Genomic DNA, 23,043 nt, shown 5'->3' with positions numbered 1-23,043 from the left:
CATGGAACAACAGGGTTTGTTTGCAGGCTTTGCTTTTTTTGCAGAGTGCTGCTGCTTTGAGCTCTGTGTTGTGTAAAACCTGCCTGGGGTGTGAGGACACTCCTGTTAATTAGAACCTGACCTGGCCCTGCACCTGTTGGACCTTTTCTCTACACTTTTATACCAAAAATCCAAACGTGGGCCCAGGGTGGTGATGAAAAACTCTTTAATCAGCCCAGACTGCCTGTGAGAGCTTCACATGGTTCAGGTAGTTTTAAACAGATTTGCAGGGGTGTCAGGCAAACAGAGAAACTGCTGAAGGTTTTCCCCAAATTCCTGTGGGAAGTTTTATTCAGAATTTCAAGGGAAGATTCCTCTCAATACCTCAACATGGGCGTTTTTACTGTTCCATTCACAGCTTTTTTCTGCCACAAAGCAACATTTTTATCACTATCAGGTGGGGCTTTTCTGTGAAGACACCTCTGGATGAAGATGGAATTGAACCATCCCGTTGCTGTAAATATTGTAAATATTCATGCCTTGGATTTTCTTAGGGAAGGAACATTCCAGTCCGTGCTGAGGAAGGAGTTGTCTCACCCTTGTGGTGGTGGAAAATCAGGTTGGTAAATCATTCCCTGTGCTCTTTCTTTGAGTCAGCTGCAAGACCAAGTCATTTGTTATTGAAGCTTTAATTTTGGCAGAGTTCTCAAAGCAGTTAATCCCTCACAAAACTCTTTGGCTTACTCGTGGAACCAAAATTCCTAATTACAGAAGGCTTTGATTAAATATTGGGTTTTCCTTTGCACAGGTGAGGTTAAGCACTCGTTTCAAAGAACATTTCCTTTGATATATTTATATTTTCTGTACTTTCCTCTTCAGCTTTGCTTGAAGGTCAAATAAACAAACTACAGCACTTCTGCCATGAGAAGTAACACATCTAAAGTGTCTTGAGGAATCCAAGACAAGAATCCTTCAGTTTGGAACAGTGGCATCTCTACTCTTCTTAGGGGTTTGGGCAGTTTGCATTAGTAATTACATACTGTGTGTTTAATTAACAGACACTTAATCATGGAAACTCTGTGGCATCAGGCCTGGAGGCTGGGATTGTCCTGGAGAAAATGAGCAAGGATTACCCAGTGTTTGCCCAGTCCCTGCTCCTTCCCAGCTGCTCTCCTTGGTGTCAGCCACCCTTCCCAGCCCAAGCTCAGTCGTGCCTCCCTTCTCCTGCTGCCTCTGGAGCAGGGAATTCCTGCAGCCTGGAGAAGCTCCTGGATGAGCCCTTTGCTGCCTGTCCACGCTGGATCTCCAGCTTTTCTCCTGGCATTGTTTTTGCTGCACACAGAGGCTATCACTTCTGCTGGGAGAGAAAAATAGCTCCAAAACCAGCACCAAAACTGTGCTTTTTTTTCAGCCCAACCACTTACTTGGGAGTTGATGTGATGGCACCTCTGGGGATGATTTTCCATGCCCACAGCCAGCCTGGAAATGCTATTCCAGCCAGCCAGCACCAACTGCATGAACTGCCCAGCTTTTCCACTCATTGGGTGTTTTTGTTGGCTTTGAACAGAAAGAATCCCCCTCCTTCCCTGGCCCTGCAGGAGGTCCCTGCTGTGACCCTAGAATCCCAGGAGATCCCAGGGCTCTGTCCTGTGCTCTTGTCCTTTTGACTGAACTTGGAGAGAAAAGGCCTTTGTGGCCAGTGAGCAGCACACTCCCAAAAATACAGCCCAGGTTTAGTGACCTGTGTGAGGAGTGAGCCTGAAAGGGATTTATCACAGCTTTCCACGCCTCTGTGTATCAGTATTTGGGATTTATCACAGCTTTCCATGCCTCTGTGTATCAGTATTTGGGATTTATCACAGTTTTCCTTGCCTCTGTAAATCAGTGTTTGGGATTTATCACAGCTTTCCATGATCCCATGGGTCTAAATTTGGGATTTTTACACCTCTTGCACATCAGCATTTAGGCTTTGCTGGGAATATTCCCTGCAGCCACACCAGGGAGGGGAAGGATTGTCACCCCTCAATGGTCAGCCACGTTGTGGATGTGGAGCTGAAGTTTTAGGGGTGTGTTTTTGTGGAAGATTGTGGTGAGGGAGACTGGAGGGCTTTGGATGCTGGGTTTTATGCCTGTACTTGTTCTGTACAGCAGTTTTTGGGGAAATTCACATCTGAGCTAAAGGGTTTCAGTGTCCCCCCTCCTGTTGCTGAGTTAACAAAAATATTACTCCTATATTTGTTGTAGTAATTAACTTCTATAAGTTCTGGCTACACAGCATTGCTGGCTCCATGAAGTTTTCCTGTTAGGAAGAAACTTTAAATCCTCATCCTGAGAAATCCACCCCAATTTCAAGTGCAGAGAAGGATTTGTTCATATTAAGAGGAGTTCATATTTCCCTGATTCCTCGTTTGCCTCGTGAATATGAACTTTTAATGGGATAAATTCATGATTTGATGGCCTGTGCAACACCACCTTGGTGCTACATGGAGCTCAAGGATTATTATGGCTGTGCTGGATTGATCCCAGAATCACTGGGGGTGGAAAAGACCTCCCGGACCATCCAGTCCAACCTGTGATTGTTCCCCACCTTGTCTGGGCTTTAAATGCAAAGTAAAAATGTCACATTCCAACCTTACAATGGCAGAATTTCCTCATGTGTGGCTGCTCTGTTCCAGAGGTGCAGCAGGGTTTGGAGAGGCTCGTGGAGAGCAGGTTGTGGTTTTCATGGATTTAACCAGGATCAAATTATCTCCTGTTCCCTCTGTGCTCTTTTGGGGTGTTTTTTGGGTTTTTTTTGTCTGCTCTGTTTTTGTTTCCTCTCAACCAGCTTGAGAAAAAATGTGGGTTAGAAACAAAAGATGTCGAGGATTTAATTTAGCCAGACAAAAAATACTCTTTTCAAATGTTAAAACAAGCTGAAAGAGAGGTCTGAGGGCTGGTTTGAAAGGACAGGACTTTGTTCCCAGTGCTGGGAGACACTCAGATCCTGAGCTGCTGGATCTGCCTCCTGACACTCCTGGCCTGCTAACCTGCTTTATTCTTTAATTAATATGCACATTTATATTCTATAATTCACCGGCCAGCTTGCTGGAGAAGAGCTTAAAAAATGAAAACAAAAACTGGGAATTTTTACCAGCAGTAGAGAAGTGCTATTTATTACTTGGGATGTTTGGAATGACTGAGATCAAGGGTGAATAATTGATAATCATTTTAACCCAAGCAAGAATTCCATTAAATATGAACAAGAGGAGGCTGGACACGTGGTAAAGGATTTCTCTTTCCCTTTTGACTGCAACCAATCCCTTTGGATCTGGTCACTGCAGACACCTGGCAATGAAATGGGTGTGTGAAAGAGGAGGAAACCAGATATTATGTTACTTAAAAGTCATTCATCATGTCACAGGAAGGCAGGAATCTGAACTCCTGCAATAAATAATCGCTGAAGGTGATCTCTGCACACAAAGGAGCCACTGCCAGCTGCTGAAATGTCCCTCTGACAGCAGGCCAGGAGCTGGGGCTGTGCTGGACTGAAGGAAGGGAGAACAGGACACAGGGAAATGATTTCCTGGGAGCCATCCCATGAGCTGTCCATAGAAACGAGCAGGTTGTGGTTTTCATGGATTTTACCAGGAACAAATTATCTCCTGCTCCCTCTGTGGATTTTGGGATGTTGTTTTCTTGGTTTTGGTTTTTTGGGGTTTTTTTTTTGGGGTCTGCTTTGTTTTGTTTTCTCTCAACCAGCTGGAGAAAGAATGTGTTAAAAACAAAAGATTTTGCTGGAGGAAAGCAGGATTCTGGGTTCCAGTCTCAAGCCTGAGTTGCAAGGAGTGTTTGAAGAGCTCCGTGTGTCCATCAAAACACCCTGGCTCCAGCTACGAAGTTGTCATTTTGCATTTGTCAGCAAAGAACAACATTTCTGTCTCTCTTTTAATTCCTTTTAGTTTGGTTTTTCTGTGCTTTCCTCATGGAAAGGGTGGTCAGGCCCTGGAAGGGGCTGCCAGGGAGGTTTGGAGTCCCCATCCCTGGAGGTGTCCAAGGGAGGACTGGAGGTGGCACCCAGTGCTCTGGGCTGGGGACAAGGTCAGGATCAGGTTGGACTCAATCTTGGATGCCTTTCCCAACCCAAATGATTCTGCAATTCCCACTCTGTGCAAAGCAATTCCCTGAATAATCCCCTTTGCACTGATGGCATGGAAATATCTCTTTGGGATTTTCTGTCAGCAAAAGAAGGGATGGGGAGGGATAAATTGATCCTACCTGGGGAGTCTAAGTAGCCATGAGCACCCTTCGTTTTCCATTTCTTGCAACTCTCAGTGACACCCTCAGCTCTGCTCCAACACATCCCTAAATGAATTAATGAGTTTACCTCAATGTTTCTGCCCCAAAGTCAGTAAGACACATTTATATGCTTTCCATCTCTGTGTCACACCATCTCATATTATATTAATTTCTCTATTTTCCTCTCCCTTTTCCTGGAAGGTGCCCAGGATCTAAACTGAGTGGCTCGGCAGTGTTAACATCATTTCCCAGCTCATCCCTGGGATTTTTACCCTAAAGCTTTGGTGCTGCTCAGTCCTGTAAGTGCTCCCTGCTCTCTCTTCTGAGTTCAAACACCCACAGCAATATCCCCATGCCTCAGAGGCACCAGGAAATGAATGGGATAAATCCTGAGGGAATCTAATGAATATTTTCCCTGTTGAAGCAGCTGTAGGAATGGCTGAGAGCTCGGGGTGTAGTTTTTCACCAGCTGATGCTGAGTGAGGCTGCGAGGTGCAGGTGGAGCAGCCTCTCCCCAGATCTGGTTACAGCACGTCAGGACCCCGGGGAGGAAAAAGGCAGAATTCAATATCTGCATGTCAGAGTGGGGCCCTCATCCCCCACAAGAGTTTTATTCCAATTCCTCCAGGGTGACCTGTACCCACCCTGGGCTCTGTCCCAGTGAGGTGGGGAGATCCCAAAGGCTGCAGCAATGCAGGGAAGCTGCTAAAATTGCCTCTGTGGGTTGGAATCACATGAAAGATTCATGTGGAGTCTTAGCACCTGCTCCTCCTTTGTGGGATATCTGCACTGTTAATTTTTAAGCATGTCTTAGCCTGGGGAAGGGAGATCCTATAACCAAGGGGATATACATTATTAACCTTAAAGCCTTAAAGCTCCCAGCTCGAGGCAGCTCCTGCAGCCTCAGCCACTGTGGGCTCTGAAGGAGCAGCTGAGCACCCACCACCTGCTCCATGCTGGCATCAAACTGGGATGGCTCAGCTCAATACACCCAAAAAATGCCCTCCCTAATTCGGGTAGTTTGTAATTAACACAGAACGCTCACCCCGACTCCTCAAGGATCCCAGGTGCAACCTAATCTGGAGGAAGATACAGTTTCTAGTTCTTATCTTGGAAAAGTGGCCACTAAGTGGATGCAAGTGCCATAGGCCCAAGTCCCTGGTCCCCGTAAATTATTAAAGGTGCTCAATTGGGGTGAGGACATCGTCCCTGCCCGGCTGCCCAGAGTTCTGAGGGACCTTACCCAGGTTCAAAGCCCCTGGTGAATGGTTTCCCTGGAATAATTGGTAACAGCAGCCAGGATGGACACCCAGGTAACTTCAATTATCGTGGCTCTAGTGGGAGATGCATTAACAGAGAGATTTATTCCACGGGGTATGTCCTGCAGGGGGGTGGAACTGGAGGGTTTTTTAAGGTCCTTTCCAACCCAATCACTCGGGGATTTTAAGATTTCTGTTATCTGTGTTACTGTGTATTTGAGTGGTGCATTTCTATAGGTTAAATGATGGGATAATGATCTGAAAATTATACTTTTATAAAGCCTACAACTGATGCAATCCAGTCACAAATATCAGGGCTCATTTCCCAAACTTCCTGGGGCAGAAATATAATTGAGTTTATCCTGGACAACGTGGGGTAAGAACAACTTTTCTCCTTGATTCCTGTGTGCTCCTAAAGGCTCCCTTTCCTCCTCTGCTGGCTAATGGCATTTTTGGACTTCAGGACAGAAATATCTTGGAACCTGGGACTGGGATGACATCTCACTTGAATTGTAATGAAATTACAGTTGACAGAGGAGATGACAGATGGAACTCCAGGATCAATCCAACTACTTCTTTATTTTTTCCAAGAAGGGAAGGTTTATAACAAATTATAATTAAGGTGCAGGTTTCTTGGTTTCTGCTGACGAGTTTCTCTCATCATAGACTTTAGGAAAACTTCCAGAGAAAATTCAGCAGTACTGCACCACTAACATGGATGCAGGCTGATTTCTTAAACAATGCAGTTTAATTTTCCTAAATGCTCCCAAGGTTCTGGAGCTGGGTTCTTTGGACAGAGGTCACAGTTTTGGTGTGGTGCTCTGCAGTCTGCTTCACAAAACCTGGGCATGGCTTTTGCAGGACAAACATCCATAACCTTGACATTCTCTGTCCAGAGCTGCCTCCGAAAGAACTGGACGAGGCTGAAATTCCTGTGGTCTCCTCAGCAAACATTCCACTTGCTGCAAATAACCTGGTTAATCCTTGGTTTATTTATTGGGCATTGGTGTGGTGAGACCTGCTCAGAGGCTCCCTGGGCATCTCCTGTCCTCCTGTGCCCGTGGAAAAGCGTGGTGGGACACGGAGCCCAGGAAGGTCAGTCCTGCAGCAGCGCTGGGAGCTCAGAGTGTGCTGGAAAAGCTTCCCAGGGAGCTGCTCCCTGGGCTGGAAAGAGGCAGGAGGAGGGGAAGCCCTGCAGCTGGGGGGGCTGGAGGGAAGGAAGGAGTGACTCCGAGGCACTGGGAGAGGAGCTGCAGCCAAGGTGGTCAGCTGGGAGCAGAGCAGGAGCCGGGTGCCTCAGGGCAGATGGCAGAGCTGGATGCAGAGGCCAAGGAGAAGGAAGGAAATTATTGCCAGAGAGAAGGTGGCAGAGGCAGAGCGTGACAGGCTGAGGCAGAGAGAGAAACACAGTGACCGAAGGCAAGGGAGGATTTAATTTTTAATTAGCCACAATGAATTCCTTCCACATCTGAAGTCTGGTGAGAACACGGAGTGAAAGGTGGGTTTGCTCTGGTGGGTCCCATCAGAGAGGGAGGCAAAGGGGTCTCTCAGGGAGCTGAAGTCCTGAGGGCTGAGCTCGGAGCTGCTGGGGGTGTCTGGCTGTGGGACAATGCTGGGAAATCCCTGGAGTTTTCCTTGCTGCAGCACAAATGGGATTTTTACTCTGCATGTTGTGCTGCTCTGTGCATGATCTGGCTGAGTAGGGATGGTGGATCCCCCTGCTCAATGATCCAAAATTCAGCAGCAGAAGGGTCCATCCACTGGGGTAAGGACTTTGCCACTGAGGCTTGGAGCTGTTGGAGGAAAGAGGGAATTTCTTTTCACCCACGGCTGCAGGAAGCTCAAGAATAATTCCTCCTTAGGAAGGCTTGGGTTTGGAGGGGCCTTTTTCCCCCTCAGATGGGACTCCCTGTTTGGCTATTTACTGTATTAATGACACGAGGCAGAATTCCAGCAAACAGGATGAGCACATTCATTACTGGGATAATTTGGGATAATTACTGGGATAATTGTTCCTCTGTGGAGCCAGGACGTGGGCAGAGCACTGGCTGCAGGATCTGCTTTCTCCTTTCTCCTCACTTCCCTGCTTTCCTCCCTCATCCTCTCTTTGCTCTTCATCCAGCAGCAGGGAAATTCTCAGTCTGACTGCCAGGAAAATTTCCATTCCCTGTAAATAGTCTTCAGTGAGGAATTCTTCCAGGGAAGTCTCATAAAGGCGACACATCCCTTTCCTCCAAAGAACTCCTGCATTATTTTTAATAGGTAAAACACTTCCAACTAAATCACTGCAGTCATTTCTACTTCCTCAAATAACATTTAGCAGTAAGTATATATATATAAAAAATAAATAATTGATAAAGAACTATGAGACTCTAAAAGAAACTTGTTAATTTTAGGTACATTTAAATTTCAAGATGAGGAATAGCAAAAAAAATTTGCAAACTTTGCTTTCTGATTCAAGCATGCACCTAAATCCAATCAAATGTGGCTATTCTGACCCACTTTACCAGGTTTTCCCTGTTTCAGAGGATCTGTCAGCCATCCAGAAGCCATTTAGGAATCAGCTGAGTGCCCTGTGCCTCCACCTGTTCTGCCCTGCCCTTGACCCCACATGGAATGAGTAATTTTGTGCTTCAGAAGGTGTGGTGGTGGGAGATTAATTTTTCTTCTTTCCTTCTTGGTTTGCCTTAAGCTGCCTTTTTGTATCCATGTAGAAGGGTAAGTTCAGAGCTCTTCCTTGGGTTTTATGGGAATTTCTGGGTAATGGCAAGCTGGAACCTGACTGGAAGCAGTGGTTGTTGTCCTTCTCCAAGGAACACAGGGAGAAGTTTTGGGGTATTCTGGAGAGAATGGTGGGACCAAAGGAAGAGGGAAGGAGCTTTCACCTATCTGAAAAAAAAGGATTTTTTTCTGCTCAGTGGAGAAAGGGTCTGGCACCACCAGAGCCTGGGAACCTGTGACTGCCTGAGGAATCTTGATGCTTCCTTAAACCCAAACCCAGAGGAGCTGCCCTTAGGTTGCCCTGATGGGTGGGTCCTGCTACACTTGGAATGCTGGGTTTGGTTCTTTTCTTAGAACCAACCTGGATGCTCTCAGAGGGGGTCACTGTGGCTCTTCATTCCCCTCCTCTGTCCCTGTGGCTGTAACAAGCCAAGGGCAGAGTGTTCCCTTCCCTTCCCTTGATGATCCATCCTTGATGGATGATCCATCATTGATGGATGATCACAGAGCCAACAACCAGGCCCTTCCCACTCTCAAAAATAGTTCTGGTGCACTGCAAGCTACCTTGAGGGGTAGGAAAGGGATGTTTTTGAAGAGAAGATAAATTATTTGCTTTACAGACACTCTACTGAGACTCTTTGCTGGTTGGAGCTGCAGGTCTGGTCTGGTGTCCCTCTCCCAGGTGGGGACCAGGGGCTCTTGTGTGGCTTCAGGTGGCAGTTCCCAGAGTGAAACACTGATGTGGCCTCTGACAATGTCTGTGTGCCTGTCTCCTGGATTTAAAAGCTTGTACCAAAGTGCTTTGTGTGCCAGGGGTCCAGGGAAAGGCAGATGAAGATGTTTTCTGGAGGAGTTTGCAGGAGGGTTTTGCTCTTTACTCCCATCGTGGCTGCGTCTCCAGGCTCAGCTGAAATCCTGCCCTGCCAATAAATCCTCAGCCAGACCATGAGCCCTTCCAGCCTCCTTGCTGCCCCTCCAGCTCCTCCCACCCAAAACTGCAGCCCTGGCACTGCTGTGCCCTCAACCCTGACAGAGCAGAGCCAGAGCAAGGCCTCTCCTAAATCACAGAGAGCTTTGGGTGACCTTGGCTGCAGTTCCTGAATCAGACCTTGTGTTGCAGCCTCTGCAAGTCCCTGGTGTGTGGATGTCATGGAAGCAGCCCTTGACTTATGGGGTGGGGCTCTTATGGAGTGATAAAAACTGGATTTTGCTGAGGGAACTGGAGTTGTACTCTTGGTTTTGGCTGGGATTTTTTGTTCCAGGTGTCATTTGTCTCATCTGCTCTCAGTTCTGATGCTGGCTCACACTGGCAGCTCCTTTCTGCTGCCTGGTGCCCAAAGAGTTTGGTCTTTGGGGATGGTTGGAGCATTCCTATGGGAGATGGGATCCCAATCCCTGCTTTATCAGTGGCTTTCTTGCTGTGTCCATAAATGTGATTTTGGGGCTGTTTTCCTCTGGTTCTCTGTTCTGTCTTGAAGGCTTGTAAACACCCTGGAGGTGTCTTCAACTTGGAACACATGAATTTACTGTGGTCAAATACTCCTCTCCCTGTACCTTAGGGACTGTCAGATACTCCAGGACCATCCTTTTTTTCCTAGATATTGAATCAATCTGCTTTGCTGCATTCCCAGGATTTTTAACTCTGAATTTTAGTTTTTCAGGCTGGAAATCCTGTGCTCTGTCAGCTGGGGAATGCTCTGGAGCATAAGGAGGTTAGCTATGGAGTTTATCAGAAATTTGTTTTCTAATAAACCATCCTGTTCTGCAATTAATAAGGATTCAGGATTCATGAAGGAGCAGTCTCTTGTCAGTAAATCCAAGCATGAAGAAAACTCTGAAATTCAGATCTAAAAGCCAGCAACTGAGAGAATGAGCACTTCAGTGTCTGTGCTCTGGCCTGACAGGATTTGAGCTGGGTTTTACCTGGTCCTAAATTTCCCAAGGGAGGTGGAATTGCTGCTGCTTTCCTCGCTCATCCAGCGTGTCTGGGCTGCAGGGATGAGCCCGGAGTTTTGGGCAGCATCTCTGTGTGTGTGAAACAAGCTGAGACAGCAAAAAGGCTTCCTATGAAGCAAAAAAAGCTCTAAAGAAATGTTTTATGCTCTAAGTCAGGTGCCTGAACGCTTGGCTGCCTGCTGTAACCTGGGAGCACTGACACAAACTGGGAATTCTGAAGCGTTTTCCTAACCTGGGCCGGGCTTGCTGGCACCCACCCAAAACCCGAGCCGCTCGCATTAACCTGACAGGCCATTGTTTTATTGAAGCTGACGTGGTGAATGGGGCTCTTTTTCGCTGATATTCTTTACCTGTCTCGTTGTGTTAAAGTGGGGAGCGCCGGGGGCAGGTGGGCCCGGGCCCAGGCCCCGCTCGCAGGCCTCGGAGCGCCCGGCGCGGCCAACGGGGACCCCGTGGCACAAGAAAGAGTTGCTAAGAACAAATCTCTATTGTTCCCCGTCATCTTTAAATGAGTGTCAAAGTAGGCAGGGGGGCTTTGACCGTTAACCGCACAATTTAGCCGGCCCCTTGTGTCCGGCAGCCCCCTCCGCCTTGGAGCTCCTGGGATGAGAAAAGGCGGCCTCAGCCCCTTCTAAATGGGCCAACTCTTCTCCTTTGTGTGCAGACTGCCCAGTGTGAAATCCGCAGTGACGTTAAATGTTTTCTAATGAATAATTACTGAAAGGAAATGGAGGAATATATGTGTCATGGATTGTAGCGCGTTAAAATGTTTTCTTTTGGGCACAAAAATGTTGTCCTTCAGCAGCGCCGCGATTGTTTCAGGGAGCCTTTTGTGGGGGTTTGGATTCTCAATGGATTATCTGTGAGCGCTCGCTTTTCCAATAGGAATCAAAAGGGTCCTTTGGCAAACTAATGTTTTTCAAAATGGCAGCCATGAAGCCCATTTAGTATTTAAAGTTTGGGGTTTAAAGAAATGTTTGAACTCGGGAGATTTTCTCACTTTTTTTCTTTCTTTTGATTTATGAAAGTGAAGTGGTTCACCTCGACCTCTCCTCTATTGAGAAAGACAGACAGTCACCCTTTAACAAGTCTATAGCAGACCATGCCCTGGAGACAGACAAGAGGCCTTAAGAACTCTTGGCGTTTCCCTGGGCTGTTGATTAACCTTAAAACCCTCTTATTCTGTATTCTTTTGAAAAGAAATTAGGTTACAATGTGTAATTTTTTCCACAGTATAATTGTATTTATGAATTCTCCTGCCTCGAGGAACGTGTACAGTAGTGCCAGACAGTGCAAGTGCCTCCCTGCACACACAAAATGTCCCTTTTCCATGGCTGCTGCATTCCTAAGCATGGTCCACATCCAGCATTCCAGCTCTGTTAGAAATCTGGATGAGGTTTCCAGAGGTCTGTGAAAAGTCTCGGTGAAATATCTAAAAATCATCTTGTTTTGTTGGCTTTGCTGTGACGGGACGAGCGTAACTTGGTCCTGTGGTGGAATCTGCTCTGCTTTAATCCCTTTTTTATGGGCTTCTCATTTATCTGAGAGCTAAGCCGAGCCGCTGAATTCTCAGGAGCCACACCAAGGTTTCCTCAGGAGGGGGAAAGTATTCCCACTGCCCTGGGCTGGCTGTTCTTCCTGGGTGGGGATGTGTCACCCCAAGTCCTGCTGCCAAGATCTGACACTCTGAATTTCCTTTGGGGACAATGGGATGAGTCCTGACTGCTCCTGGAGCAGACACGGGGCATCCCTGCGGAGCGCTGGAGTCCTGACCCTGAGGTCACGGCCGGAGGAAGATCCAGCACTGCCGGGACGTGGCCGTGCTCCCCCGCTGACCCTGCCAAGTGCCTCTGGCAGAACATCTTCCTTTTCCATTCTCCCTGGTCACGGCCCCTTGGGCCAATTCCTCCAGAGAGCCGAGGGTGGAGCAGAGCTGAGGGGTTCCTTGTTGTGATCCCTGCAGCCCGGGACTCCTAATGAGCAAATTCCTGGAGCACACGATGCTCAGACCCAGGAGCAGGATGGGTCAGGGAGCTGCTGCCTCTCAGTAAAGAAATATTTCCAAAACAGAGCTCCCACGTTCCTGAGGGAATGTGTGTTAGCAGTGCTGCTCCGAGCTCAGCTGTGATGGGCAATCCTCACACTCTCTATTAGATCTTGAGTCCATTTTGAATCTTGTGTCCATTTTGAATCTTGTGTCTATTTTAAATCTCATGTCTATTTTTTATCTCGTGTCTCTTTTGCACCAGATGACTACAGGGATGTTCACTTATTGCACATTCCCTGGCACCATTTTTATATGCTTTTATCTCAGAGCTGTAACTGCAGAGAACAGGCAAAAATGAAAAGTTTGGTGTCACAGAAGTTTCCAGGATGCTGGAGCTGTGTCAGTGGGGTTTAGGTTGGTTATCAGGGAAAGGTTCTTTCCCCAGAGTGCTGGGCACTGATCAGGTTCCCCAAGGAATGGGCACAGCCCTGAGGCTGCCAGAGCTCCAGAATTTGGATACCACTTCCAGGGGGGCACAGGGTGGGATTGTTGGGATGTCTGTGCAGGGTCAGAAGTGGATGATGATCCCCATGGTCCCTTCCACCTCAGGATATTCCATGATTCTGTGGTGCCAGGTGGAGACAGAACTGAACAAACAGGCCAAACTGGGCTTTAGGATTTCTGTGTCCAGCCTTAGATAAGGCTTGAAGCGTTGAAGAGAGAGGGAGAAGTTCTTTGCAGAGATCAGAACAGAAATGTGCTCTGGATGGGAAAAAATAACTTTCTGTTACCAAAACCTGATTCTGTTTGGAAACAGAGGGGTCTAAACAACCTGGCTGATAAACAGGTGCTTTTCCCACTTCTCTGTGAAAATGTGCCTTTTGAGGTTTTTTTCATTTTAAGTTTTGAACGGTTTTGTTCATCCCCAGTATTTATTAGCTGAGGATAAGTCAGAAATGCCTTTGCCTGGCTCATGCTCTGAGGCACGAGGGGTTCTGTGGCCCAGGAAGGGCTCTCCCATTTCTGGAGAGCCTGATCCTGCCTAAAGGAGTCCCTTTAGCAGCTCCTCATCCAGCGAGGTGGGGCTTGGGTGGGAAACTCCTTAAACACAGAGCTCATAATTAATGGAAGGATCATCTGGAGAATGGAGAGGTCGCTTGGTGCTGCTCATTTCCCAAATGGATGGGTTTTATCCTGTTGGAGATTGGGGAAATCTCTGTTGTTGCTGTCTTTGACAGCTGGGCAGAGGCAGGAAAGAGCTGGCACCAGGTGGGAGTTGGTGTCCAGGAGGAAAATAATTTTTGAGTGGAGAAAACTGCCTGTTGCATATGAAAAAAAAAAAAGAAAAAGAAAAAAAAAAAAGAAGAAGGAAAATCCATGGAAACTGCGACTTAAACTGGGTTTTGCAGTGACCTCTAGTGGGAGCCGAGCCTGGAGTTGTGGAAGGGGCTGAGGAGTGATGGGATGTATTTCGTGCCCGGGTTTGCCCAAATTGCCCATCAGGAAGGTCAGAACCCATGGGTTCACCCCCAGAGTGAGCCGTGGGTGTTTGGTGAGAGGCAGAAGCTCCTGGAGCTGCTGCGGCAGCTCCCGGGGCTCGGTGCTGACAGCTCTTGGATAATTCATTAAAGAGGGAGGATGGCGCATCCCTGCCCAAGGAGGGAGCAGCAAACAGCCCGACACACGATCCTGGTGTCCGCGGGACTCAATTCCAGCCCCGGGAACTCTGTGGAAGCAGCAAGGGCTGGACAAGGAGGTGAGGGGAGGGTGGAGGTAAAGCAGGACTCAGGTGTGACACAAAAATCGAGATTTTCAGGGTGGTGGAAGGGAAATCCGGCAGCTCTGGATGGTTTGGGTTGTGGAGGATCTTTGAGGAGATTTTTTTTGCTGTTGGTGGTCCCAGTAAAGCTGGATTTGTTGGGTTGGGCCTTTTGGTGCAGTTCCCTGTGTGGGTGGGAGCTATGAAGCTTTCAAAGGTCCACGGGGTGAGCTGGTGCCCACCTGAGGCTCTCACCTGCATGGTTTGGGCTTTTCCAGTGCTTCCAAAATAGCTGTGGCCTCATAATGATCCTCCTCCCCCCTGCACCCTCATCTCTTCTGTTCTATGGCATTAAACCAAAAACACATCAATGCAGCATCAATTGAAAAACGAAGTTTTGATCCTCTGGTGAAGATAAGTAATAATTTTGCAAAGTTTCTTTCTGTGTTTTAAAAGTTGTTTCCTTGACAGACCTTGCTTCAAAGTGGTACAAACTTTGTCAAAGGAGCTGGCCTGCTCTGTCTGGCTCTTTCTCAGGGGCTGCAGAGCTCAGGAATTTGTGCTGTGATCCCACAGAGCTCCTTGCAGTTTCCCTGTTGACAGACAAATCCCTGTGGGAAAAGCAAAACCCTTCATTGTAGTGAGGGAGAGGTTTTCTGATAAAGCTCGTGTCTTTAGGAGAGAAAGAAATCTCCTGGCTCCTGAGTGATGAGGGAAGGGAAATAATCCTTTAAAAGAGCAGTGTCTTGCTGGGCTCACGTGCACTGATGAATCCTGGGGCATCTCTTATTCAAGCACAAAACTTGCAGTGAAATTCCAGAAATGGCAGGGGACAGGGCGCTAAAGGATGCTGGCATCATAAAATTATCGGCACCAGCAAAACACTGAGAAAATCTGGGCACAAAATAACTCCTGAACTCTTTCCTGGACTTTGGCTGGTGGGGAGCAGTGTCATTTAGTCATTAACATAAACCTGAGAGAAGTGGGTTAAGGAAACCTGAGCAGGCAGATGCTGAGGGGGAGTCAGGCTGATCCTTTCCTGCTTCCCAGCTGGGAGAGAAAGGAAAAGTGGCTTTTCCTGAGAGCTCTGTCTGAAGCAAAATAATAAAAATAAAAATTAAAATAATAATAAGTTATTGTTAATGCTAATGCTAATAATTTTAGTATTACTAGTATTTGTATTATTAGCAGTATTATTAGTAGTATTATAATTTTCTCTCCCCCTTTCCATGTTCCTCCCTGAACTGGCAGTGGGGTCTGTCCAGGTTTTGGTTTGAGAAGCAAAAATCATCCTTTATTTTGTCTTCCAAACCAATGGAGCCTGAGCTAAGGACAGGCACAACAAATGGATGAGAGTGCTCAAGTGCAGGGGAGGGGGAAAAAAGGATATTAATATTAAAAAGAAAAAATTAGGAACTTTCTGATAGAAAAGAGAAGTGATCACAATCAGATCATGCTCTGGCTAAGGAAAAATGAGGAATTCTGTATCCTGGGGCCGGGGACAGTCAGCAAAGCAAATAATGGCATTCCTTGTGTGTGAAGTGAGTGCAGGTCTGATTTCTTTACTTTTTATAAAAATAACCTGCTTTCAGGGGGTCTTTCTCTCTGGAGTGTTGTGGTCTTGTTGCTGCTGAGCATAAATCTCAAAACTCAGCTCACTGTTAAAGAGATAAATGTGAAAAACAGGCTGGATTAAAACGAGAATAACCTTAAAATTCCTGTTAAGAACAGATTTTCCTGAGTTTGCCACAGTCATAAAGGATATTGTGTGTTTGGGTCCTTTGCTCTTCATTTATGCCACCCTGCTCCTAAATCCACCAAGCCCCAATATCCACCAGTGCCTGTAGGCTCATCCCAAAAACCTCCCTCCAGAGTCAGGGCTTGCCAGTGCTCAGCAGGAACATTCAATTTGGTGCCTATTGCAAATTTGCAGAGCTTCTGCTTTGGAAAAATCAAAATTAAATTAAAAAAGGGGCAGAACCTGACCCTGCACAAACAGAGCATCGCCGTCCTTTTAGTGCTTGGTGAAAACCCTGCACACACCCACAGCGTCCCCTTGAGCAGTGGAGCAGCAAAAAGGGACAAGCCAATGTCCCCAAGGGCAGGAGGAGAGCAGCAAAGGTGCTGGGCTGGTGAGCACAGCCTGGAGCTGCTCTGGCTGCTCAGCCACGTTCCCCCCCTGTTGTGCAAGCCTGGAACACTCCAAGGGAGCTCACTCCAAGGGAATTTACTCCAAGGTAAGCTGCTCCAACTGTACTGAATGCATTTCTGCCCATTTACGCCTTAGGATGGGAATTTGTCTCTGAACTGGGTAATCCTGGTGTCTGTAAAAACAAAAGGAAACCCTGAAAACCCAGTTTTAGCACAATATTACCATAATATGTGTGATGTAGACATAATCTGTCATACCATAATACATATGAAATATGTAGACAAAAATGTTTTTTTATTTGCTAGCATGAAATTAAGCAGCTTGGTTTAAGTAAATAAAAAGCACAGTTTATTTTTATAGCCTGAGAATCAAGCTTGACCCTCAGCAGTGAGAATTTCCCAGATAAATTCAATTTCTACCACAAAGAATGAGAAGTGGAGGGTGCAAGAGGATTTGGTTGTGTCAGGGACAGCGTTTTTGGCATCTCTCAGCCTTTGGAGAAGGATGGGGATGCTGGGCAGGGTTTAAGCATCCCCAGGTCCCTCTCTGATCAGTTTTATCAGCAGTGGCCGTGCCTCTCGCTGGCGTGTGGGGACATCTGCTGCCAGCACTGAAAGCTGACTTGGAGCTGCTGCTGGGAAGCACTGGGAATCACATTCCTGTGCAGGGTGCTGTGGGATTCATCTTTTTTGCCTACAAGTCAAACCCCTCACAGCCTTTTCCGGGGATTCTCCATTTTCATGCCTAGATCTGTACAAAGGGGAAAAACTAAGGGTTTTTCTGGTGCCTTCCACTGTTTATTCCAACTTTGTGCCTGGAAAATTCTGGCTGGACTGAGTTACTGAGTGTTCAGATCCTGACTACCTCTCCAGGGCTGGGTTTGTCTCAGTCTTTATGGAAACTGGGATCTTCCTTCCTGCTCACAGCAGCGAGTCTGGGACGTCTGGACCGGGAAGAGCTTGGATGGAATTACCATCCTTGGAAAAGAAATAATCCTTGGACAAGCTGGAGTAATGATCTCTTGGAATTACCTGTGCCAGGTTGATTTTTGTCCCTGGGAAGGGCCCTCTCTGCCCCCTCCTGACCCTGCACCCCACAACCTTTGTGTTGCAGAAGGAGGAGGTGGACGAGAACGGCGACGCCATGGAAGGGGCTCTGATAGCCCGGGACAAGGTCGGGGTGCAGGATTTTGTCCTTCTGGATTCCCACACCAGCGAGGCTGCTTTCCTCAACAACCTTCGCAAGCGCTACCAGGAGAACCTCATCTATGTAAGTGTCCCTCAGGTGGCTGCTGAGATGTCCCTCAGGTGGCCTGGTGGCTGCTGAGATGTCCCTGAGGTGGCCTTGAGGCTGCTGAGATGTCCCTCATGTGGCCTGGTGGCTGCTGAGATGTCCCTGTGGCTGCTGAGATGTCCCTCAGGTGGCCTGGTGGCTGCTGAGATGTCCCTGTGGCTGCTGAGATGTCCCTGAGGTGGCTTTGCTGGTCAGATCCAGGAGGAAGAGCTGAGTATCCTCTGTGTATCTAACAAGGTGTTAGTAGTGCCCAGCAGAGTGATCACCCAGGAGTCATTTATCTGCTTGGACTGGTGAAAATAAATCTCAGCTTGCTCTGAGTTGCCTGGTGAAGCTTTAAGGGATGTGCAGTAAATAGGAAGGGAATGGAAAAAGTTGAAGGAAGGCATGGCAAGGTTTGTCTGGGAAGGGCTGAGGATTTTATTTTGTGTTGTGTTAACTTGAGTAGGAAAGGGGTCCTGGAAGCACCAAGGGATCCCAAATCCTTGCATTTGAATTCTCAGGCTCTGAGTTTGCTGTCATGGTTCAGCTTTACTCATAACCAAGGGGATTTTGGAAGAGTTTGGTATCAGTTTGGGAGGAGTTCTGCTTGGTTGGTTTGGTTCTTCCATAACAAGCTCTGTACCACCTTTGGCATTTGTAGATAATGTCCTGAGGTACTTGCCTCCTCCTTTGGGGTTTTGGGGTGGAGCAGGTGTCCCTTGGCTCCTCCTTTGGGATTTGGGGTGAAGCAGGTGTCCCTTGGCTCCTCCTTTGGGATTTTGGGGTGGAGGAGGTGTCCCTTGGCTCCTCCTCTGGGATTTTTGGGTGGAGCAGGTGTCCCTTGGCTCCTCCTTTGGGATTTTGGGGTGGATCAGGTGTCCCTTGGCTCCTCCTTTGGGATTTTGGGGTGGAGGAGGTGTCCCTTGGCTCCTCCTCTGGGATTTTGGGATGGAGCAGGTGTCCCTTGGCTCCTCCTCTGGGATTTTGGGGTGGAGCAGGTATCCCACCAGGCTCTCTCTCCCTGCAGACCTACATTGGTTCTCTCCTCGTGTCTGTGAACCCCTACCAGGAGCTGGACATTTACACAGTGTCTCAGATGCAGCTTTATCGGGGCGTGAACTTCTTTGAGCTGCCCCCACACCTGTGAGTGTTCCCATGGCATCTCTGTGGGTATTCCTAATTTTGGGATTTCCCTGTAATGCTCTACTGCCACCACGGGGGGTGTCCACAGTCACTAGGCCTGGTTTTGACTGTCAGGCCTTGAGTCAGGCTCAGGTTTTGAGCCCAGCTTTGGCAATGGGTATCTCTGCCCAGAATGAGATGATCCCTACCATCCCTTCCAACCCATTTTGGGATTCTATCACCCTGTCCAACACTTGTAAAATTAAACCAGGAGTAAAAACTCTTGGAAACCTTTGCTATTCCTCCCTCTGTGCCATTCCTAATGGATGTTTCCCCTCCCATGCCTGTCCCAGCTATGCCATAGCTGACAACGCCTACAGGGTGATGTGCAATGAGTACAACAACCACTTCATCCTCATCTCTGGGGAGAGTGGGGCTGGCAAGACAGAGGCATCCAAGAAGATCCTGCAGTACTATGCAGTCACCTGTCCCACCACGGAGCAGCTCCAGACTGTCCGGGACCGGCTCCTGCTCTCCAACCCCGTCCTCGAGGTGAGGAACCAAAGGAAGACCAAAAATGCAGAGGGGTTGGAGTTGGTGGCCTCACTGCTCCAGGATTCCCTGCAAATCTGCAGCCCTGAGTGAGAATGGCCAATATTGGCACAGCCTCTGAAAGAATATTTGGGATTTAGTATCATTTAATGTTCGAAAATTTAAGTCTGGGGGTTTGATTTGAGAGATGCTGAAAGAAATACAAGAAAATACAAAAAAACTGCACTGTGCAGCATTTCCTTGGGGCCTCAGTTACAGGTTAGATAAGAAAAATCAGTAATTGGTTTAGCTGAATTCCAGTTTAAAGCTATGGAAATGCATTTGTTTGTATTTCTTTAATCCCACTAAATTCAGTGGGACTTGGCTGAAGCAGCAAGTCTTGGTTACTTGGTGCCAGTGAGGTGAGAAGTGACTTTCCCTCTCTGCTTACCCCCAGGCTTTTGGGAATGCAAAAACCCTGCGCAACGACAACTCCAGCAGATTTGGGAAGTACATGGATATCCAGTTTGATTTTAAGGTGAGAACAAACTCAGTGGAGCGCTGGCAAAAGGAGCTGTGTCTGAGAAACCTCCTGGGTGCTGAGCAGGCAGCCCAGGATTTATTCATTCTTACCCTGCACATTTCTGACCCTGTTTTTGCAGACCTTGCATTTTGCAGGTGAAGTCACTGGTTATCCATCCTGAAAACTTCCAGCCTTGCTGGCAATGCTGGCAGTGCTCCACGGAAAGCTGATAGAGAATTTTAAAGCTCAGGTTACTTTTACAAGACAGCAAATCCTTGTACTGTTGCTGGACAATCTTAAACAAAAGGTGGCAGATAAATGACAGCAGAATTTGGCTTTTCCTGAGCCTATTCCTCATTCCTGGGAGAAAAGAAACAGCAGTCACGGGAATTATTGGTATTTTTGGTGTTGATCTGCCTGCTTTGCTCTGCCAGGGAGCTCCAGTGGGAGGGCACATCCTCAGCTACCTGATTGAGAAATCCCGAGTTGTGCACCAAAACCACGGAGAGAGGAATTTCCATATTTTCTATCAGCTGCTGGAGGGGGGAGACAAGGATCTGCTCTGCTGGCTCGGGCTGGAGCGCAACCCCCAGAAGTACACGTACCTCATCCAGGTCAGTGGGGGCTGCAGCTGCTCTGGGGCTCACCAGGAATTGTAGGGATGGAAAATGCAGCTTGGGCAGAAGGTATTCTTACCCTAATAATAAAGGATGGCTGGAAGATCAAGCTCTGCACAGCTTCAGCCAATTTGTGGTGATGCTCTCCGCACTCAGGGGTTTGATTTATTTGGGGTTTCCAGTATAAACTGAAAGATTTGATCAAAGGAGCCATGCTCAGGATTAATAGCAGTGAAAAAACTCACTGAGGGAACTGGAAATCAAACCGGTGTGCCCAGAAGTATCTGTGTTTGCTGATAATAAAAGTTCTTTACCAATTAATTGTATTAATTCATCTTTCCCTTGCTGCCTAGGGTCGATGTGCCAAAGTGTTTTCTATCAATGACAAGAATGACTGGAAAATAGTCCGGAAAGCTTTTTCCATCATTGACTTCACTGAAAAAGATATCGAGGTACTGCTGGTTAAAAGGGGCTGAGCAAACGGATTTCAGAGAGGAGGGCACTGCCCTTTTCCTGAAGTGGTGGGAGCAGCTGTGGAGAGGGGTGAAAGGTGGAACAGGACACACTTTGGGTGGTCAGGACTGAAGGGGCTGACAAGAAACTTGGTGAGGGACTTTGGACAGGGCAAAGGGTGACAGGACAAAGGGGAATGACTTCCCACTGCCACACTGTAGGTTTGGATTAGATACTGGGAAGAAATTGGGTCCCTGGCACAGGTTTCCCAGAGCAGCTGTGGTTGCCCCATCCCTGGAAGTGCCCAAGGATGGATGGGGCTTGGAGCAACCTGGAATAGTGGAAGGTGTCTCTGCCCTGGCAGGGGTGGAGCTAAATGATCTCTAAATTCCTTTCCACCCCAAACCCTTCTGGCATTCCGTGATTCAGTGGGATTGAGGAGGTGGGTGGTGAAGAGCACAATGCTAGGGTTGGTACTGGATCCTCTGGTTCTCCTCCTTCAGCCCAGCCAAAATTCTGTTAATTAATGGCAGGAAAGATCAGCACCACCCCACAGGGCTGTGAGAAGCCATGTTCTAATGGAATATCTCCCATTATCAGCATCTCTTTGGAATCGTTGCCAGTGTCCTGCACCTTGGGAACATCCAGTTTGAGGAGGACAGCAATGGCCACGCCATCATCCGCGACGGCTCCCAGATCAAGTGGATTTCCAAGGTGCCTCTGCCCAGATGGGGTCAGAATTCCCAGGGCTAGGAGGAAAACCTGAACCTTGCAGGGACTTCTTATTGGTACAAAATATTTATTCCCAAAAGCACAAGGATAACTCTAAAAATGCCCAGCTCTTGTTGTAAACCACCTCGAGTTTTCTCCCTGAAGTTTCCTGATTTCCTGTGGCTCCAAGATGGGGATGCTGGGGAGGGGCTGGGGGTTGTGCCCTGCTGATCACACAGTGCTGCATATTTAATCAGAGACCTGTGGCTGTGCTCTGAGTGCAGGTATTTCTCTCCCTGCAGCTCCTGGGTGCTCACCTGTCCATCCTGCAGGAAGCTCTCACCCACAGGAAGATCGAAGCCAGATCTGAGGAGGTACCAGGGAGTTCTGTGTAGTCCCAGATTAATCTGGGAAACCCCCAGCTGGGGTGGGGTGGGTGAGGAGCCAGTTCTGAGTGTAAACCAGGTCCCTCTGACTGTCCTTCTCCTCCTCCACATCCTCTTCTTCCAGCCTGAGATGTTTAACTAAAATATATTGGAGTTTTGTTGCTGAACAAGGCAAGAGCTGTTAAAAAGCTGGAACAGGGAATTGTATTTGAGCCAAACAATTTCCCCTTGCCCAGTCCATGGTGCTTCCTGGGAAACTGGGCTGCACAAACAGAGAAAACCACTCTTTGAACATTTTATATTTTTATTTTAATAATATTGAAGTAAAATGAGCTCAGAATATTTTCCTGCTTCGTCTAAATTAATACCCACCAGAATGTAGTGCCCCAAACCTGCTGGCAGGTGGGGATACACCAGACTGAAGGAACACTGGTGGAAAATAAAGCTGTAGGGAAAATCAGGGAATTCCAGAGTGGTTTAAGTTGGAAAGGACCTTAAATGATCCCATTCTAACCCCCTGCAGGAATAGCTGCAGTCCAGGGGTGGCTGTGCTGTGCTGTAGGACAATGTGGCTGCTTCTCCAAGGGACAGATGTGACCTGGCTGGGCAGCAGTTTGCTCTGGTCCCCCGTGGTGTTCATCCTCTCTGGGATATCTTTATTTCCAGGTGCTCAGCCCACTGAATGTGGATCTGGCATTCTATGCCCGGGACGCTGTAGCAAAAGCAATTTATGGAAGGACTTTCACGTGGCTGGTCAACAAAATCAATGGCTCTCTTGCCAACAAGGTTGGTTTCTTGTCTGGGTCCTGAATGTTCCTAAAATGCTGAGCAGTTTCTCCAGAGATGCCCCACAACCCACATCACCAAATACCTGGGATGTTGGATTAATTGCTGCTGGGACATGCCCCAGCCCTGGGCTGGAAAACCCTTTAGTTACTGCCTGTTAAAGAGTTTTAGCAGTTAATTACCTGCCTTAAAGTGGCTTCTCCACTGAGATTTCTCTGAAAGAGAAAGTCTGAAGTTCAGGTGAGAGCAGCCACCTGCAGGGAAGGAGCAGTGGCAGAGCAGGGCTGTTTTTGACAGGACTCGACTCAGAAAACAGTTATTGGCCTGCTGGATATTTATGGCTTTGAAGTGCTGGACACAAACAGGTAAGGGCTGTTCCTGGGATTTGGGGTGACCTGGGGGTACAGGACATTTCTGCAGGAATTTTTGAGAGTGCCCTCAGCCCAGTACAGGGCACTAAAACCTGAGTGCAGGGTTTGTTGGACCCCAGGAAAAGCTTTGCCTTGGGCTGTGGTGCAACAGTGTGGGAGCAAGGGGGGGACTTGTTT

At 47.8% G+C, this 23,043-nt stretch overlaps 1 protein-coding gene across 3 annotated transcripts in view; it reads left to right on the top strand.

The window, feature by feature from the left end:
• Nucleotides 1–6,779: 6,779 nt before the first annotated feature.
• MYO1H (myosin IH) overlaps nt 6,780–23,043 on the top strand; it is a 28,924-nt gene continuing 12,660 nt past the window's right edge. Inside the window, exons 1-12 of one of the 3 annotated variants that reach the window (XM_064392892.1) lie at nt 8,077–8,234; nt 16,131–16,176; nt 17,205–17,360; nt 18,394–18,509; nt 18,842–19,040; nt 19,477–19,557; nt 19,977–20,156; nt 20,513–20,611; nt 21,213–21,326; nt 21,626–21,697; nt 22,376–22,495; nt 22,793–22,860. In XM_064392892.1, the coding sequence (XP_064248962.1) occupies nt 17,235–17,360; nt 18,394–18,509; nt 18,842–19,040; nt 19,477–19,557; nt 19,977–20,156; nt 20,513–20,611; nt 21,213–21,326; nt 21,626–21,697; nt 22,376–22,495; nt 22,793–22,860 (1,175 nt within the window). In that variant the 5' untranslated portion in view covers nt 8,077–8,234; nt 16,131–16,176; nt 17,205–17,234. Of the gene's footprint in view, nt 7,015–8,076; nt 8,235–16,130; nt 16,177–17,204; nt 17,361–18,393; nt 18,510–18,841; nt 19,041–19,476; nt 19,558–19,976; nt 20,157–20,512; nt 20,612–21,212; nt 21,327–21,625; nt 21,698–22,375; nt 22,496–22,792; nt 22,861–23,043 lie in introns of those variants that run through there. The other 2 variants (XM_064392891.1, XM_064392890.1) reach the window with 2 other exon arrangements.

The sequence above is a fragment of the Passer domesticus genome, chromosome 17 (genome assembly GCF_036417665.1).
Source record: "Passer domesticus isolate bPasDom1 chromosome 17, bPasDom1.hap1, whole genome shotgun sequence".
Classification (NCBI taxonomy): Eukaryota; Metazoa; Chordata; class Aves; order Passeriformes; family Passeridae; genus Passer; species Passer domesticus.
Note: the sequence above shows the minus strand (reverse complement) of the source record. Positions and strands in the feature narration are given on the sequence as shown.